Source organism: Platichthys flesus, chromosome 7, assembly GCF_949316205.1.
Source record: "Platichthys flesus chromosome 7, fPlaFle2.1, whole genome shotgun sequence".
Classification (NCBI taxonomy): Eukaryota; Metazoa; Chordata; class Actinopteri; order Pleuronectiformes; family Pleuronectidae; genus Platichthys; species Platichthys flesus.
Genome location: NC_084951.1, coordinates 25,675,416 through 25,691,153, shown reverse-complemented (window position 1 = coordinate 25,691,153; position 15,738 = coordinate 25,675,416). Strand labels below are relative to the sequence as shown.

The window sequence follows — 15,738 nt, the reverse complement described above, 5'->3', positions numbered from 1 at the left end:
GGAATTGGGAATTACAGAGGAAATAACATTGAAACATGGAAGGACAAAGGAAGGAAGGGAATTAGGGACAGGAGTCTGAAAAGATAGAAAATGTGGAAGGAATGAAATAAAAGGAGGAAGTAAAGAAGGAAGGAAGGATAATCGCAAATGGAACCCTTCTGCTGTTGCCATAATGTAGATACATTAAGATAAATTAAAATAATCAATAATGTTTTTATGATAACAAAATAAACAGTTTTTCTACCAATTAGTGATAAAAACAAAGAATTTGAGTGAGAAGTTTCTTCTTCTCTCTTCTTTACACAATGACGCGATGCTGCCACCTGCTGTTCAGAGGAGGCAGCTCAAGCGCATGCGTAGCAGCGTGAGTTTCGGACATGGAAACTACAGCGGCTCTTAGTGGCCGAATAAGTAATTACACCCTTTAAAGTCAAACGGCACAATGTCAAAAGTATTTAGATTTGAAATTATTTTAAATGCGCTTAAAGATCAAAAATGTATATATAAAATGTATTTTGAAACTCATGTTATTATGTAGAGGCTTATTGGGGCATTATAACTGATGAATTTAGACAATAAGTATATTATATAAACTTAATTTATGTTTTGTGTGAAGAATATGAATCTGATGAATTAACTTTTAATGAAAGTACAGTTAGAAACATAGACACAGCTTGGAAAACGGATACAAATGTATTTTATTGTGCAGCAGACAGAATATTCAGCTACAGCGCCACCCTGAGGTCAGAGGGGGTATTTTCAGGTTGAGTGTACGTCCGTCCCACTCTTGTGAACAAAATATCTCAAGAATGCCTCCAGGGAATTTGTTCAAATTATTTTAAATCAATTAACTTTTCACCAGTTGTTACTCGGACTTGTAGATTAATGTCCACACATCAGTGGACAAAGGTCAAAGGTCGTGGTGACCTCAAGGGAGTCTGGAAACAAAACGTACGAGACTGAAACTGCAGCAACCACACTGTGGTAATTCTACTTCTGTTATGATGAGCATCTGAGGAAGAAGCAGGGAAGTGAACCTATGTTCACAGCGGTTTCCGCATTGTGTTGCTGTGTAGTGTTCAGTGTTGTGTCACGTTTGTTGCTGAACTGTCCCTGAACCCCACAGGTGTCGTCACTCGTGTTGTTGTGTAGAAGTTAAAAAAACTGAGACAACAATGAAACAATGAGATGCACAAAATACAGATTTCAGTTTAAATCCACTTTAAGGAGAGAAACTTATAAACAGCTATGCACAGCAACTGCAGTAATTACAAGCACGATAATAATGCAATCTTCAAACTGTCCAAAAGTGTTTAAAAACTGCACAATGTGAAAAACCTCAAGGAGAAGGAGGAGGGCAATTAGCTTGTGATAATTAATGTGTGGACGCTGGCAGTGCCGGAGGGGGGGGGGAATTGAGGGTCACATTAGAGCTGAGATAGAAGCTCAATCCAAACCTCGGTGACTTGACACAAGCACAGAACGTCTTCCATGAGGCGACGCTGTTCGAGTCCCAGGAGAACACGATAAATCAACAACTCCAGTACAACATCTAATCAGGGAACACAGCATGTCGTTGGGTCAGATCCCCGCTTGTGCTCTTTTATTTATTATGTCAATTCACTTATTCCACATCTGAATCACACTTAATTTCAACATATGACTGAAGATAAAGATCTTAATGCTTTAATTGTTTTCATGAGGTTTATGTGTCATTTTTGTAAATTTGACTGAAGATTCTGTGACTACGAAATCTGCTCCTCTTCCTCTTTTCCTCTTTTTGTAGATTCTTCGTGTTGAATCAAAGCTACACAGCAAGGCGGCATTTCTGGGAAGAAAAATAAACCTTGTACACTGTACACTCGATGTTCTTAAAGGGATGGTTCACCCAAAAAGGAAAATTCACTCATTTTCTACTCCCAATACACTTCAGGAGTCTCAGGGGTAAACAGGGTCAGAGGCCAAATCCAATACAATGGAAGTAAATGGCTAAAAACTTTGTGTCAATGAAGCCGTTTCGAGTGGAAATTTGAATGTCGGGGCTTGAGGACACTTGGATGACACCACATGAGCAGTTGGAGGTGAGCAGATAACGAGTGGATTCTAATTTCTCAGTGGACTTTCTCTTAAAGACACTTTGACTCCCTCTCCTCCTGTCGTTCTGTCCACCAGTCTCAGTGTCTGTCTCCGGGTTCCGACCCTACGGGGGGGGCATGTCGCTCTCTAAGGACAGGTTGCTGCCCAGGCCGGCCATGCGGTGTCGCAGCAGGAAGTGAGTCCTCCTCTGCAGCAGCCGCTGCTGCTCCTGCTTCAGCTCCACGTAGGAGCGCGAGAAGGTGTGGAAGATGGAGGTGACGGGGAAGGCCATGAGCAGGATCCCGCTCAGGATGCTGCTCAGAGCCACCACCTGCCCCGGGATGCTCCTGGGCACCATGTCCCCGTAGCCCACCGTGGTCATGGTGATGACCGCCCACCAGTAGGTGGCGGGGATGCTGGTGAACTCCTGCGTGGCGGCCATCTCGTTCTCAATCAAGTAGAGCAGGGGGGAGTACAGTGCGATGGCCACGCACAGGAAGAGGAGGAGCAGTCCGAACTCCCGTGTGCAGCGGCGAGCTGTCAGGCCCAGCGTCTGCAGGCCCAGCGAGTGGCGAGCCAGCCTCATCACGTAGAGGATGCGCAGGGCCCTCAGGACCCGCAGCACCAGGCCCACTTTGTCCAGGTAGCTGCTGCCCGAGCCCGGACGCTTCTCCCCCTTGGAGGTGCTGTCCACCAGCAGGGTGATGTAGTACGGCAGGATGGCCACCACGTCGATCAGGTTCAGCGGCTGCCGCAGGAAGGTCAGCTTGCTGCGGTCCTGGATGAAGCGCAGGGTGAACTCCAGGGAGAACCAGGCCACGCACACCGTCTCCACGATGAAGATGTTGTAGCACATCCGGGAGCAGGTGCCCTGGTGAGGGAAGGAGCAGAGCGGGTGTAAGTGGTCACTGTGGTCACTAGAGGGAGCCACTGAAACGTGAAGCACAGTGGAAGGCTGCAGAATCAACTTTAACATTATTTTATATCAGGACAGAGAAAATATTTGGGCGTGAACCCAAACTGTGCTTTAAAATATTTTAAACAAATCTCAATTATTACGCGAAAGCACAACGTTTAATTGCCCTAAAAACATCTTCACCTGTTTCCTGCTTTTTTTACTGACTCATGTTTGAGGACGTTTTGTCATAAGAGAGAAATGAAACTGATTCAGATCATTAAAACCTCTCAGAGCTCACAGGTCGTGGCCCAGAGCCTTTCAGGGGAGAACATCTTTAAACCTGTGCTCAGTCTGACACTGGAACACTCTCAATGCAACACTTTATTGTCTGGGCGTAAAGACAGAAAGAGGTGAAGCAGCTGCTAGAAGGAGAATATCAACACTTCTAATGAGACAGACTGAGAGTGTGAAAGCTTCTCAGGTCAGATAGGTGTAATATTTTTCTGCATGTGACTTCCTCTGAAATCACTGTTCCACCGAGGAGACGATGTATTCATCAACTTTGTTTAGTTAGTTAGTTTGAGAAGATTTGTTGAAGAACTACTGGACAGAAAGTTGATGGAAGGAACCAAGAATTTCCTTTGACTTCTTTAACATTTTGTGACGGGAGTTTTTTCCACATTTACATCAATTTCTCAGAGAACGATTAAATTGATCTTGATGAGAAAAATCTTGTTTGTTGTATTTCCTGTTTGTTTTTTCTTGACCCATTTATTTGTGCTTGGTCAGATGATGTTTATTGACAAAATGAGACACAGATTTAGAACAATGTCTGAAACTTAAACACATGAAGTTACTTTCAAATAAACATGGTCGACATTTTGGTTTTCTCTTTTCAAATATGTGGAGAGAAGCTGCGGCAGTGACTTTTCTTTACAAGGGAGAAATTGTTTTTTCTGCAAAAACATCTAAAAGAAATTCATTAAAAACCCTGTTTGCATAAATACACAAGAGAATTAATTGAGTGGATGAAATATTCCATTTCCCTCCGACGTGACGGGACCAGGCTGCTTATGATGGTGCTGATTGAATTCAGACGTATTAATGAAAGCTGACTGAAGACTTCAAATATGTTTTTTCTCTAATCAGGCCAAACACCCGGTTCACAGCGTGTCTCTCTGCAGCCTCGTTTAAAAAGGACTTGACAGACGAGGAATTTTAATAACTGCTTTTGAACACAACACATCACTTTATCTCCGTAAAGCCGCTGCAGCGCCACAGACTAATCCAATCCTTCCACCATGCCGGGTATCAAAGGTTCTTTGTATAAATACTTTAGTGTCTTTATGTTTTGTGAGAGTTTGAAATAAGGAACAAAAGATCATTTCCCAGCCGGTGATGGAGTTTGGATCTTTGTTTTTACTTCTTTTTCCTTGAAATATAAGAAATGCTATGTAATATTATTATTTGAATTCTGCATTTTAATATTTGACTATTTAACAAAGTACATTAAAACCCATTGTCTGACATCATGTCTTCATATTGGCAGTGGAAGCTGTGTTTCCTCAGAGCCTGGAGGTTAATGGCTGCATTAACGTTCCACTTTTCTCTTCACAACAACCACTCAGAGCACTTTTACACCACAACTCACATTTGACACCACAAGTCACTTTCACCCCTTTCAGAACCTACGTGGGTCGCTCCATTGATCACATACTACGACAGGTGGAGCTGTTGTTGATGCTTTTAACTTTTCCTTTGACATGAACAAGTTTTCTTTACTTTTTATGCAGCGGCTTTTTTCCCTAGAACTTTGTGTTCATCCTACCTGGTTTATCTGCACTGAAGAGTTTATAGTTAATGTGTAACACACAATTGTTTACTTTATTCGAGGACGTAGAGGAAGACATGTGTATCGGGTCCACACACCAAAGACACATTTCCAAAACCCCAAATAACCGCTATGCTTATTAAATTTCTATTAATATTGAACTTATCACATGTCCAAATCACACCAGGTTTGTCTCTGAACTTTCTCTGGTAATTTACAATCCACATATCAAGTGTGAGGCCAATAACATGAACATGGTTCCTAAGATGAACGCTCCACATACAGACAAACGTGAGGTGTCCTTCTACTCACCGCCTCCTCCTCCTCCCTCATGGCAGGCATGGTGCTGATGGAGAGGTTGACGGCAGTGATGGTGACGAACAACACCGACAGGCAGGCGAAGATCTTCCCCGGCAGGCCCGAGTGCGGCCTCTCCACCATGTCCCTCAGCTTGCCCATGCAGCGGGTGACTCTGGACTCCGCTGCGTCCTCCCTGTGGCCACTGTCTGAATCCAACAGGTCCTCCAGGAGCTCCTCCTCCTCCTCCGCCCTCTCCATCGCCTCCATCTCCTCCACGCACTGCAGCAGGCGCCGGCGACAGCACCACTCCAGGTTCTCCTCGGGCACCCCCCAGTAGAGCAGCTCCTCCCTGAAGGAGAGGGCGCACATGGCCCGGAGGGAGCGCAGCTTGCCCGCCCGCAGGAACGTCAGGATGGTCCTGAAGGCACAAGGGCTGCGGTCGAAGAAGAACTCGTTGTGCGTCACGTCGTAGTCGTCGCAGATGTCCATGATCTCGTCGAAGCTGCTGCAGAGGTGCAGCTGGCCCAGGCGGGACAGGGGGAAGTCCTCCAAGGTGCTCCAGGGCAGCTGGTACCGCAGGCCGCCCACATTGATGATGGCGTGCAGCTTCCGGCTGCTGGACAGCTGGGTGTCGTCCTCGAGCTCTGGGGCAAGCTGGGCCCTCTTGTAGAAGACTCCCTTCTGGGCCTCCTCCTCATGGAGGGGCGGGGGGTTGAAGGAGGTGTCGGAGTCGCAGCTCAGGGCGCTGTAGTCATAGTCAGAGCCATCACCCGCCAACAGGGTCATCTTTACTGGTCCGCTCACATCCCTGAGCGCAGGCTAGCACCGGCACATCTCGGACCTTCAGAGAGAAAACACAGAGAACAGATTGAGACGGTATCAGGCTGCACCAGTTTCCTAAATGTGCCTGATTTCATTTTTCAGTTTCCTTGAATTATTCTTCTAGAAAAAAAGTGAAAATACTGAGAAACACTCAGAAGAATTCAAAGATCTGCACCAAGATGTAGCAGCTTCTTCTCTGACACTTATATCAAATCAAATATTCTGTGAAGAAATGAAACCATGTCCCAGATTCAGATAAGACACTTAGTGTGTAGTTTGTGTGGTTTGTGATTCTCCTTCTTGTTTTCACTGCGTGTGAGTCTGAGACACTGTCGGCAGATTGTCCAGTTCTCACCTTTAACAAGAAGCTTATTGTTGAAGAAAGAAAACTGTTTTTCTTCCTACTCAGATTGAGCATCTGAATTTCTCACACAGGGATTTTATATATTTGACTGCTGATGCTTTTGTTTGTCTGTCTTTGTCTTTCTTGCTTATACATAAAACAGGTTTCTGTTCCTCTGGAGAAAGATCTCAGGAATCTGCTGGAATCTGCTGGATTCACTCTGATAACCACTGTTAGCTTCACTTTCCACATCTTCTCCACCTCCTTGTTCAGCCCTCTGTGGTTTTCTAGCGTCTGCTGACCCTCTCTGCTTGATGTTGTTGACACTTCACTTCATCTGTCACCTCGGCCTTCTGCCTGCACCCCTTCAACCTCTGGTCACGATAGCAGCTCATATTGGAAAACACGAGCGAGCTGGGACAGATGTTGTTTTCATATCTCACTTCTCACTGGCGTCGCTCTTGCAGTAGCATCCTAACAATTTCCATTTTCTCAGCCCTCGTGTACTTGGCTTTTTGAAGATAGTTTTAATTAAATTGATGAAATTGAAATAGATAAATGATAAAAAATCGAATTATTTTTTATATCCTATTTCTCAAAGTAACAGTGAATTTGAAAGGAAGTGAAGGGCATTGTAGAGAAGGTTCACGTGAAGCTGGAGCACTAACATTATTTAACGTTATTCCACTTACACTTCACCACTGGAAACACGGAGCGGTGACATCCAGCTCCACAGTGCAGCGCTGCAGCAGCAGGAGCCACTTACTGCACATTGATTTTAATTATCTCCTGTCTGAATGTGAAGCCCCGATGGAAAAGGAATTGTTGCAACAAGGAAATACCAGTAATAAATGTGCAAATGTCATGCGGAGATCAGACTTCTCCTCCAGGGCCCCACAGCCTCCTGATGACACCACGTTCACATCCACTGGATCCAGATCTTCATTTGGATCTGCACCAAATTCCACAGACTCGTAAATATCACTGCGTTAAACATGCCTGGTTTTATTTACACATAATTATCTGGGAAATCAATGAACAGGTTTCCCGCTGACCCAGATCCACACAAGAATTTATGGATTCCACCCGCCTCCACCCGTCTTCTTTGACGATGTTGTATTTGACATTTCCATCAATGTCCAAGGGAAAAAACTCTGGATCCAGAGGAAAGAAATCAGTCACATTTATGAGACGGATGTGTAAGAATGCTCAGTCTGCAACCTGCTATCCCAGCTGGAGGTTGAGGAGGTGCAGGGAGGAGGTGACAGATGAGACGATCCCATCAAGCAGAAGCATCACGAGCAGAAGTCTCCTCCTTCATCAGGGTCCCAGAGAATAACCTCTGGATCTAGATGAAACGAATCAGGCTCATTTAGAGGACTGAACTCTCCTGAGTGTCACTAACTGGTTTGGAACCTGTCACCTGTAAAGAACAAACAGCTAACACCCGTTGAAATGATCCGATTGGGTTCAGGACTGAATCCTTATGCAGTTCACAAACTTCGCTGGTTGTTTGACACTGAATAAGAGACGGACTCATTATCAATGGGTTGATAATGAGATTGTCACTCCTCCCAGTGGAATGTAAATCAAAGCCTGAACATGAACAACCTGCCACAGAGTAATGCAGATCTGAGATCAGCTGCTCAGACCCCCCCCCCCCCCCTGGGTTTGACTTAAGACAGATGGAAATAATGACTCAAAACACGCTTGTGCTGAACACGCAGCCGAACACAGATATGACATATGACACATGACGTGACGTGGAGTCAGTCACAGATCGACACCTCAAACCTCACGATGACACAAAGACAATTTGTCTCTACTTCTTTTCCCTTGAAATATAAGAGATGCTATGTAATATTATTAATTGAATTCTGCATTTTATTATTTATTATTTTAACAAAGTACATTAAAACCCATTGTCTGACATCATGTCTTCATATGGCAGTGGAAGCTGCTCCTCAGAGCCTGGAGGTTAATGGCTGCATTAACGTTCCACTTTTCTCTTCACAACAACCACTCAGAGCACTTTTACACCACAACTCACATCTGACACCACAAGTCACTTTCACCCCTTTCAGAACCTACGTGGGTCGGAGCCGCTCCATCGATCACATACCACGACAGGTGGAGCTGTTGTTGATGCTTTTAACTTCACACGCACGTCACATGCACGCTATCGCTGCCCTGTGTGAGTAACGTCACAACACACAACCCACTGGGACTGAAGGGAGTTGATGAAACTATGGTGACTGTTGGGTTCCTGCTGGACAGACACAGTTCAGCCTCCGTGAAGCTGAAGTTCTTTGTGTTTGCACCTGATTTGAATTATTCAGGCTTTTTTCTTCCAAACTACAGAAAAGACCACGTTCACACAAAGTGTCCCCTTAACTAAAGTAGAATCACTGGATCCAGTTCTTCTCCATGAACAGAGAGAAAAATATGTTGTTCCTGACGCTGAAGTAGCAAGTAAATAAGAAAAGTTATGTTTTCTTATTAATCACTTTGGTGCAAAGATCTGCAAGTTTGAGAGGTTTGAGAAGCCATATTCAATTAATGGTGAATATCTTGAAGATTAGAATAGAAGAGTCGATGTTTCTTTTCTATTCTGCACGTTTCTTTTAGTTCAAATGAATAATCTCAAAGCTTGTTCATCCAGGACGAAGGGCAGGGGGGTGAGGATGTCCAGTTCAGGGAAGACCAGAGAGGACAAGTCACCATAAGTCACGACTGTAGCTGCATGTTTACTGGTCTGACTGGGAATCTGCTCATCTTGGTCTCGACTGGTTGAACCCAAGATGGTTCTTTTAAATGTCCCACTTGAGAAACCTCCCAGGTTTCAGACCACCGGCTCCGAGCAGAGACGTAACGCTGTAGGAAGTGTAAACACAATTCAAATCTTAACTGTGATAGGAAACATCAGTCTAACAGCTCCAGTGAAAGCACAGAGAGGAAATCACATCAAGCTTCTGTACATTCCTCCACCAACATGCCGCTGTGCGTTGTCTGAGCAGTATGAAGACGTCGCTTACGCCTCATGAAACCTGGTCACTGATCTCTGGGTACATGGAGGAAGGAGGGATAACATCCCCCCCCCCCCCCACAGAGCGCGTGGACATCTGTTCACCACAGCAGACTGGGAACCATCAATCACCTCCTGATGACTGATGTCACTGTTCTGGATGTTTTATTTCATCTCTCTCACTGGTTGGATTTAAAACCCAATGATTCCACCGGGTGTTAGATGAGGTGAAGTCACACTGAGAGTTTCACTGAGAGAAACATCTCTACTGTTCTCTGCAGGGACGTATGTATATATGGATAGATAGAGAGAAACAGGAGATAGAGAGAGAGAGAGAAATAGATAGAGAGAGATAGAGAGAAACCGGAGAGAGAGAGAGAGAAATAGATAGAGAGAAACAGGAGATAGAGAGAGAGAGAGAGAGATAGAGAGAAACCGGAGAGAGAGAGAGATAGAGAGAAACAGGAGATAGAGAGAGAGAGAAATAGATAGAGAGAAACAGGAGATGGAGAGAGAGAGAGATAAAGAGAGATAGATAGAGAGAAACAGGAGATAGAGAGAGAGAGAGAGAGAGAGAGAGAGAGATAGAGATAGAGAGAAACAGGAGATAGAGAGAGAGAGAGAGATAGATAGAGAGAAACAGGAGATAGAGATAGAGAGAGATAGATAGAGAGAAACAGGAGAGAGAGATAGAGAGAGAGAGAGAGAGAGATAGAGATAGAGAGAAACAGGAGACAGAGAGAGAGAGAGAGAGATAGAGAGAAGCAGGAGATAGAGATAAAGAGAGATAGATAGAGAGAAACAGGAGATAGAGATAGAGAAAAATAGATAGAGAGAAACCGGAGATAGAGATAGAGAGAGATAGATAGAGAGAAACCGGAGATAGAGATGGAGAGAGATAGATAGAGAGAAACAGGAGAGAGAGAGAGAGAGAGAGATAAAGAGAGATAGATAGAGAGAAACAGGAGATAGAGATAGAGAGATAGAGAGAAGCAGGAGATAGAGATAAAGAGAGATAGATAGAGAGAAACAGGAGATAGAGATGGAGAGAGATAGATAGAGAGAAACAGGAGAGAGAGAGAGAGAGAGAGATAAAGAGAGATAGATAGAGAGAAACAGGAGATAGAGATAGAGAGAGAGAGATAGAGAGAAGCAGGAGATAGAGATAAAGAGAGATAGATAGAGAGAAACAGGAGATAGAGATAGTGAGAGATAGATAGAGAGAAACAGGAGATAGAGATAGTGAGAGACAGATAGAGAGAAGCAGGAGATAGAGATAGTGAGAGACAGATAGAGAGAAGCAGGAGATAGAGATAGTGAGAGACAGATAGAGAGAAGCAGGAGATAGAGATAAAGAGAGATAGAGAGATGGAGCAGCCTTCGTGCATCACAACAGCGGTTCTGTGTTTGTCTCTGAAGCAGAGACGAGTTCTCGGCTCGTGTCCAAACTAATTGAATCAATTACATGAATTTAGGGGGAGGCTGTTTCTCCGCTAAGGAATCAAAATGTCAGAGTCCGGATCTGCAGCTCCACCAGCTCCACCAGCTCCACCAGCTCCATCAGCTCCACCAGCTCCACCACCTCCACCAGCTCCACCAGCTCCACCAGCTCCACCAGCTCCAGCAGCTCCACCAGCTCCACCAGCTCCAGCAGCTCCGGGTCAGGGAGGAGGCTCGGGCGTCTCCACCGGGGTCGTGACTGTGTGACTGAACGCTTATTAGGCACCTGCACTGTCAGTGGGAGCCACTGATTGCACCCAGCTCCCTCCTCCACCCGTGAAATTAGAGAGACCCCCCCCTCCCCCGCTGTGTCACTGTTCTCTCTTCAGTCGCTGACATGAGGAGCCTTGAATCAACAGTTTCCATTTGAGTTCTCACTAAACAACACAGAGGCTCACGAATCAGGAATTCAGAAAAAGGGAAGATAATAAACAAATAGCATGTAAAGCACTGATACTTGAAAAAGAGGCAGATGATTGACAGGTGACTGGTTATCGATACGCCCACAGTGCACCAGCAGTGTGGACCTGCCCACTCAGTAAATCACACCTAACCCCTCGAGGCTGTTTGATTTCTCACTTTAAGGTCGATTGTGCTTTTCCACGTTTTGCCACAGTCACAGGGGCATTCTATCTTTTTTTTCAAACTCTTGGTTTTCCTTCTTCTTCTTCTCTCTCGGAAGCAGAGGGGATGAAACATGGCGGCGGCTGCTCTCCCCACCAGATCGGCTGAGGTCTGGCCTCGCTGTGTGCCAGCGTGATCGCAGCTCAGCCACAGGGCATGTTCTCCAGATTGCCTGGTGAGTCACTGGGTTGTGAGTCCCCGTTGCCTGACTGCACCGTGCATGCGTATCCCACTGTGCCCCCCCCCCCCCCCGGAGAGAGTCCCTGGAGAGCCTCACCACCGCCGGTATCGATCAGGAGGACTTTAATATGACAGTTACGAGAATCGCTGCTAGAACCCTTTTTAGAAGTTAGATGGTGGACTGAGATGTTATCGTCCTCCAGGATGAAGACCTTCTGTCCCATGTGATGTCTCTGATTGGTGGGAATCTAACTTTTTGAGGTGAACACGTGCAGAGCGGCGATGAATCCTCAGAAAAGACTCGAACAGCTCATTCACTAACGATTTCTATTACCGTCGACATTGAAGCGTGGGAATGTTGCACAGACCTCTTTCCAATCTGTCTCCGGATGGACGATTTGCAATTCAACTTGACTCAGACTGTGAAACACGAGACACATGGTGATTTAATGAGTGATCAGTGTTTCTGATGAGAATCCAGCCCTCGGAGTCAAAGGGACGTTCATTTAACAGCTGCTCACTTAGTGGATTTCCCTCATCGTATTAATTCCTCCCGACGTGGCACTGACGTGTCCTCGTGAAGTCACGCTCTTTATCAAGAGGCTCTCAGGAACCTGGACGTCTGTCCCTCCGGCTTAATAACCATTCAGTTCCTGTGATGTCCCCTTTGCCCCCCCCCCCCCCCAACAAACCATTCACATCCTATTCCCTTAACGGCTCCCTGTTCCCTAATGGACTATAAGAGCCTGCTGTTTCCAGAAATGGACTTGAAACCACAAAAGCTGCAAAGAACCAACTCCCTCCCTCTCCCTCCCTCTTTCTTTCTGTTCTCTTTCCCTCTCCCTCCCTCTTTCTTTCTGTTCTCTTTCCCTCTGTCTCTCCGTCTCCCTCTCCCTCCCTCTTTCTTTCTGTTCTCTTTCCCTCTCCTTTTCTTTCTGTTCTCTTTCCCTCTCCCTCCCTCTTTCTTTATGTTCTCTTTCCCTCTCCCTCTCTTTCTGGTTCTCTTTCCCTCCCTCTCTCTTTCTGCGTCTCTTCCCCTCTGTCTCTCCGTCTCTCGCCCTGGAATCTGGTTAGACACAGAGACAATCGGCGGTGCCAGGAGCAGTTGCGCCCCAGAACAGACCTTTCCTTACAGTAATCCCAGCGGGAGCAGTTGTAAACAAAACAGTTTCTTCTTTGCTGGACGTGGGCGGCGTGAATGCATGTGGAAAAAAAAACTCCCTGGACGCAGCTGTACTGTACCTGCAGGGCATGTGATCGTCTCCCTGACTCTGACAATGTGCTGCAGTCTGTTCCTGAGGTGCAGAGAACTGGGCACTGTAACACACTTCAATGTTGAGCTTCATTTGCAGTATTGGTTGTTTATTGTCTATATCTTCTTAAGCCGTGATGAAAACCTCACATCCGACCCATCGACTCTTTCTTCTTTGTTCTAAATGTTAGAGAGAATCTAACCTTTTAAAAATGCCATTTCCCCCCGTCCTGCTCTTTTGAGTTGAATGTCTCCCTAACGATGAGCATCACACCTCCGTCATTGTCTGTCTGCAGCTTGTCTCCCAGCTCGTCCCCCCCCCCCCCTGTCTGTCCGTCCCCCTAAACCCCCCCGACAGGTCCGACCCACCTGATCTCCACGGTTCTGCCTCGCTGCTCCACGTTAAGCCTCCGCTCTCCTCGTCCACTCGGCCCCAGAAAAACTGTGACGAACATTATTTACTGAACCCACAGCTTCACGTGAACCACACACCAGTACAAACTGGTTCAGTTTCTTTGCCTGAGTGGATGATTCCACACTCGACTTACTGGATTATGTAAAGATCGCCTGGCAGTGAGTTGTCTGCGTTGCTTCTGTGCATTAACCAATATTCACTCTTCATCTTTTAAAGGCCTCTTCCTGCAGAGCTGCAGCCGGATCGCCCTCGGCTTCGAAAACAGCTTCTTTAATACCGGCAGCTGACGAAAGTGCGCCTGCAGCTCTGACCCCATACCAGTTAAGACCAGTGACCGCCTGTCACTCCAGTGTTTCAAAGCCTCTCTGAAACCAGGACCCGGTGCAGGTCCCAGTGGGCCGAGGTGACAGGAAGTACAAGCAATGATCGATCCAAGGAGAAAAAACACTTCTAACACTCTTCAATGTGCTGTGAGTGGACAAGTGCTTCAGCTGATGGGATGGACTGAATGGAGCAGACACACAACCACTCAGGCTCCTCGCGGCTGATGGATGTGAAGCGAGGTTCCACGAAGACGAAGGAAACAAGATGGCTTGATGGTCGGCGCTTAAACTGTTTGGTGGGTGAGAGAAGGAAATTACAGCTTCCCAGTCCCTGGATATAACAGAGCGAGTCTCACACACAACACAAAGGTGACCGCGGGAATCTGGTGTGTGTCCTGAAATTGCTTTTGCACAGCGTGTGGTGGTAAAAGCTCAGGAGCCACAATCTCAGTCAAGCATGGACCACAGAGTCCAGCCTCCACGGCACTTTCCACACAGACAGAACTTTATCCCACTTCCACTTCCAGAGCACATCCGTCACTCGGAGATGACGAGCCCGCGACTCTTCGATCTGCTTTAATGACACTTCAGGATATCTACCTTACACATATAGACTCATGGGGGGATGGCAGATTGTAATTACTTCTTTGCAGAGGAGAGAATCTGACGGGATAAAAAAAGTCATTAGTTCATCTCATTATAGTCTCAATTACCTGGAGGAGGGAGAGAGGATGATGTATCACATTATCATATATCACAGATCCAAACTGGTATCGTGGGCAATCCCATCACGGGCCACACTCGAGGACTTGAAGAGGGAATGAGAAAGTTTCTCTGACCGCGATTTGCATTTTAAAATTAGAACTGGAGAGGAGGCTGCTGATCCTTGAAGCCAACGTGTGCTGTGTTTATCTATCGCTGCCTGCAGAGCACCAAGGAGAAACTGTCTCTGCAGCTCTGGACCTTGTCTCTGCAGAGATCTGAGTAAATGTTGACAGACCATAACGCACTGTACTGTGGTTACCATGGCGTGCATGCAGGGTCTCCAGTATGCAAAGCACCGTCATCTGTGCAGGACATGTTCAGGAGGAGGTCGATATGAAATCAGTCTGGTTGGAATCGACCTCCCTGATGCACCTGAGGCTTAAATAAGAATACTACACGACATGTTTGCACAGATCTGATTCTGTTTTCTCCATCATGTGCTGAGATCCACTGAAACACAGAGTAACTCTCACAATCCTCCTGCAGGGAAATCGGTCAAACTCTCAAAGTGTGACTCACAACCGGAGGGTGTCCCACTCTATCCTCAAGTTTGGGTTGCATGAATATTAGAAAAGAGCAAATTCAGAATACTCACTGCGCTCCCGAGTCACTTCCTCTGCAGCCGGTGGTTCGCTGAAGACGCTGAGACGCACGTGGAGAAGACAGATATGAAGACAGATATGAAGTGCGTGTTCTGCCGCCGCCTGGTTTAACTCTGCTGCCTCCGTGCACCAGCACCAGGCTCCTGGAGTACGAGGAGCTTATTTGATGATGAGCAACAGGCTGCCTCCCCTCCCCTCCCCTCCCTCGCCATCCCTCACCCTCCCTCCCTAGCTCCCTCCTTCTCTTCCCTTTGCCCTTGTCTCTCTCTCTCTCCCTCTCTCTCTCTCTCTCTCTCTCTATCTCAACTCCTTCCTCCCCCCTGGCTCGAGCGCTGACATCAGAAGTGGGATGTGCCATTAAACCAAAAGCTTTTGAGATAAATCCATGGCAACCACCATCTAGAAAGCCGCCCCCCCCCCCCCCCCCCCAGTCCCCCCCCCCCCCCCGTCAAACCACCACCACCACCACCACCATCACAACCTTTAAACGAGAATAATCACTGTGATTGTGTGGAGTCACAAAAGAAGGTTTATATTTGGCTGGTGGGTTGCCCGTCAGAGGGAGGGGGGGGGGGTGCAGTCTCACCAGGGTGTCCAATTTTAGACAAGTGGTGGGAAACGCTACCATGAGGTATGATGAGGAGGAGGAGGAGGAGGAGGAAGGCTCTGCGTCGACAGAGGATCTTCATCACCAGGAGCACAAACGCTGCCGTCGCCTCCTCCTCTGATCGCTTGTTCTCAAATTCACCAAACACAGAGTTTCCATTACAACAGGAAACGAC

The 15,738-nt window shown here is 46.6% G+C and overlaps 1 protein-coding gene across 1 annotated transcript; it reads right to left on the bottom strand.

Moving 5' to 3' along the window:
• Window positions 1-2,200: 2,200 nt before the first annotated feature.
• Window positions 2,201-15,082, bottom strand: kcng1 (potassium voltage-gated channel, subfamily G, member 1). The gene is made up of 3 exons (XM_062392674.1): window positions 14,950-15,082; window positions 5,118-5,946; window positions 2,201-2,947 (listed from the first exon to the last, which is right to left on the bottom strand). Exons 2-3 carry the CDS (start codon window positions 5,889-5,891, stop codon window positions 2,201-2,203), a joined length of 1,521 nt encoding a protein of 506 aa, XP_062248658.1. The 5' UTR covers window positions 5,892-5,946; window positions 14,950-15,082.
• Window positions 15,083-15,738: the final 656 nt, after the last annotated feature.

Excerpts from the sequence above, each read along its gene's own strand:
- kcng1 (XM_062392674.1), bottom strand. The coding sequence starts at position 5,891 with ATGACCCTGTTGGCGGGTGATGGCTCTGACTATGACTACAGCGCCCTG. Across the intron at positions 2,948-5,117 it reads TGAGGGAGGAGGAGGAGGCG|GGCACCTGCTCCCGGATGTG; the intron begins GTGAGTAGAAGG and ends TTCCCTCACCAG.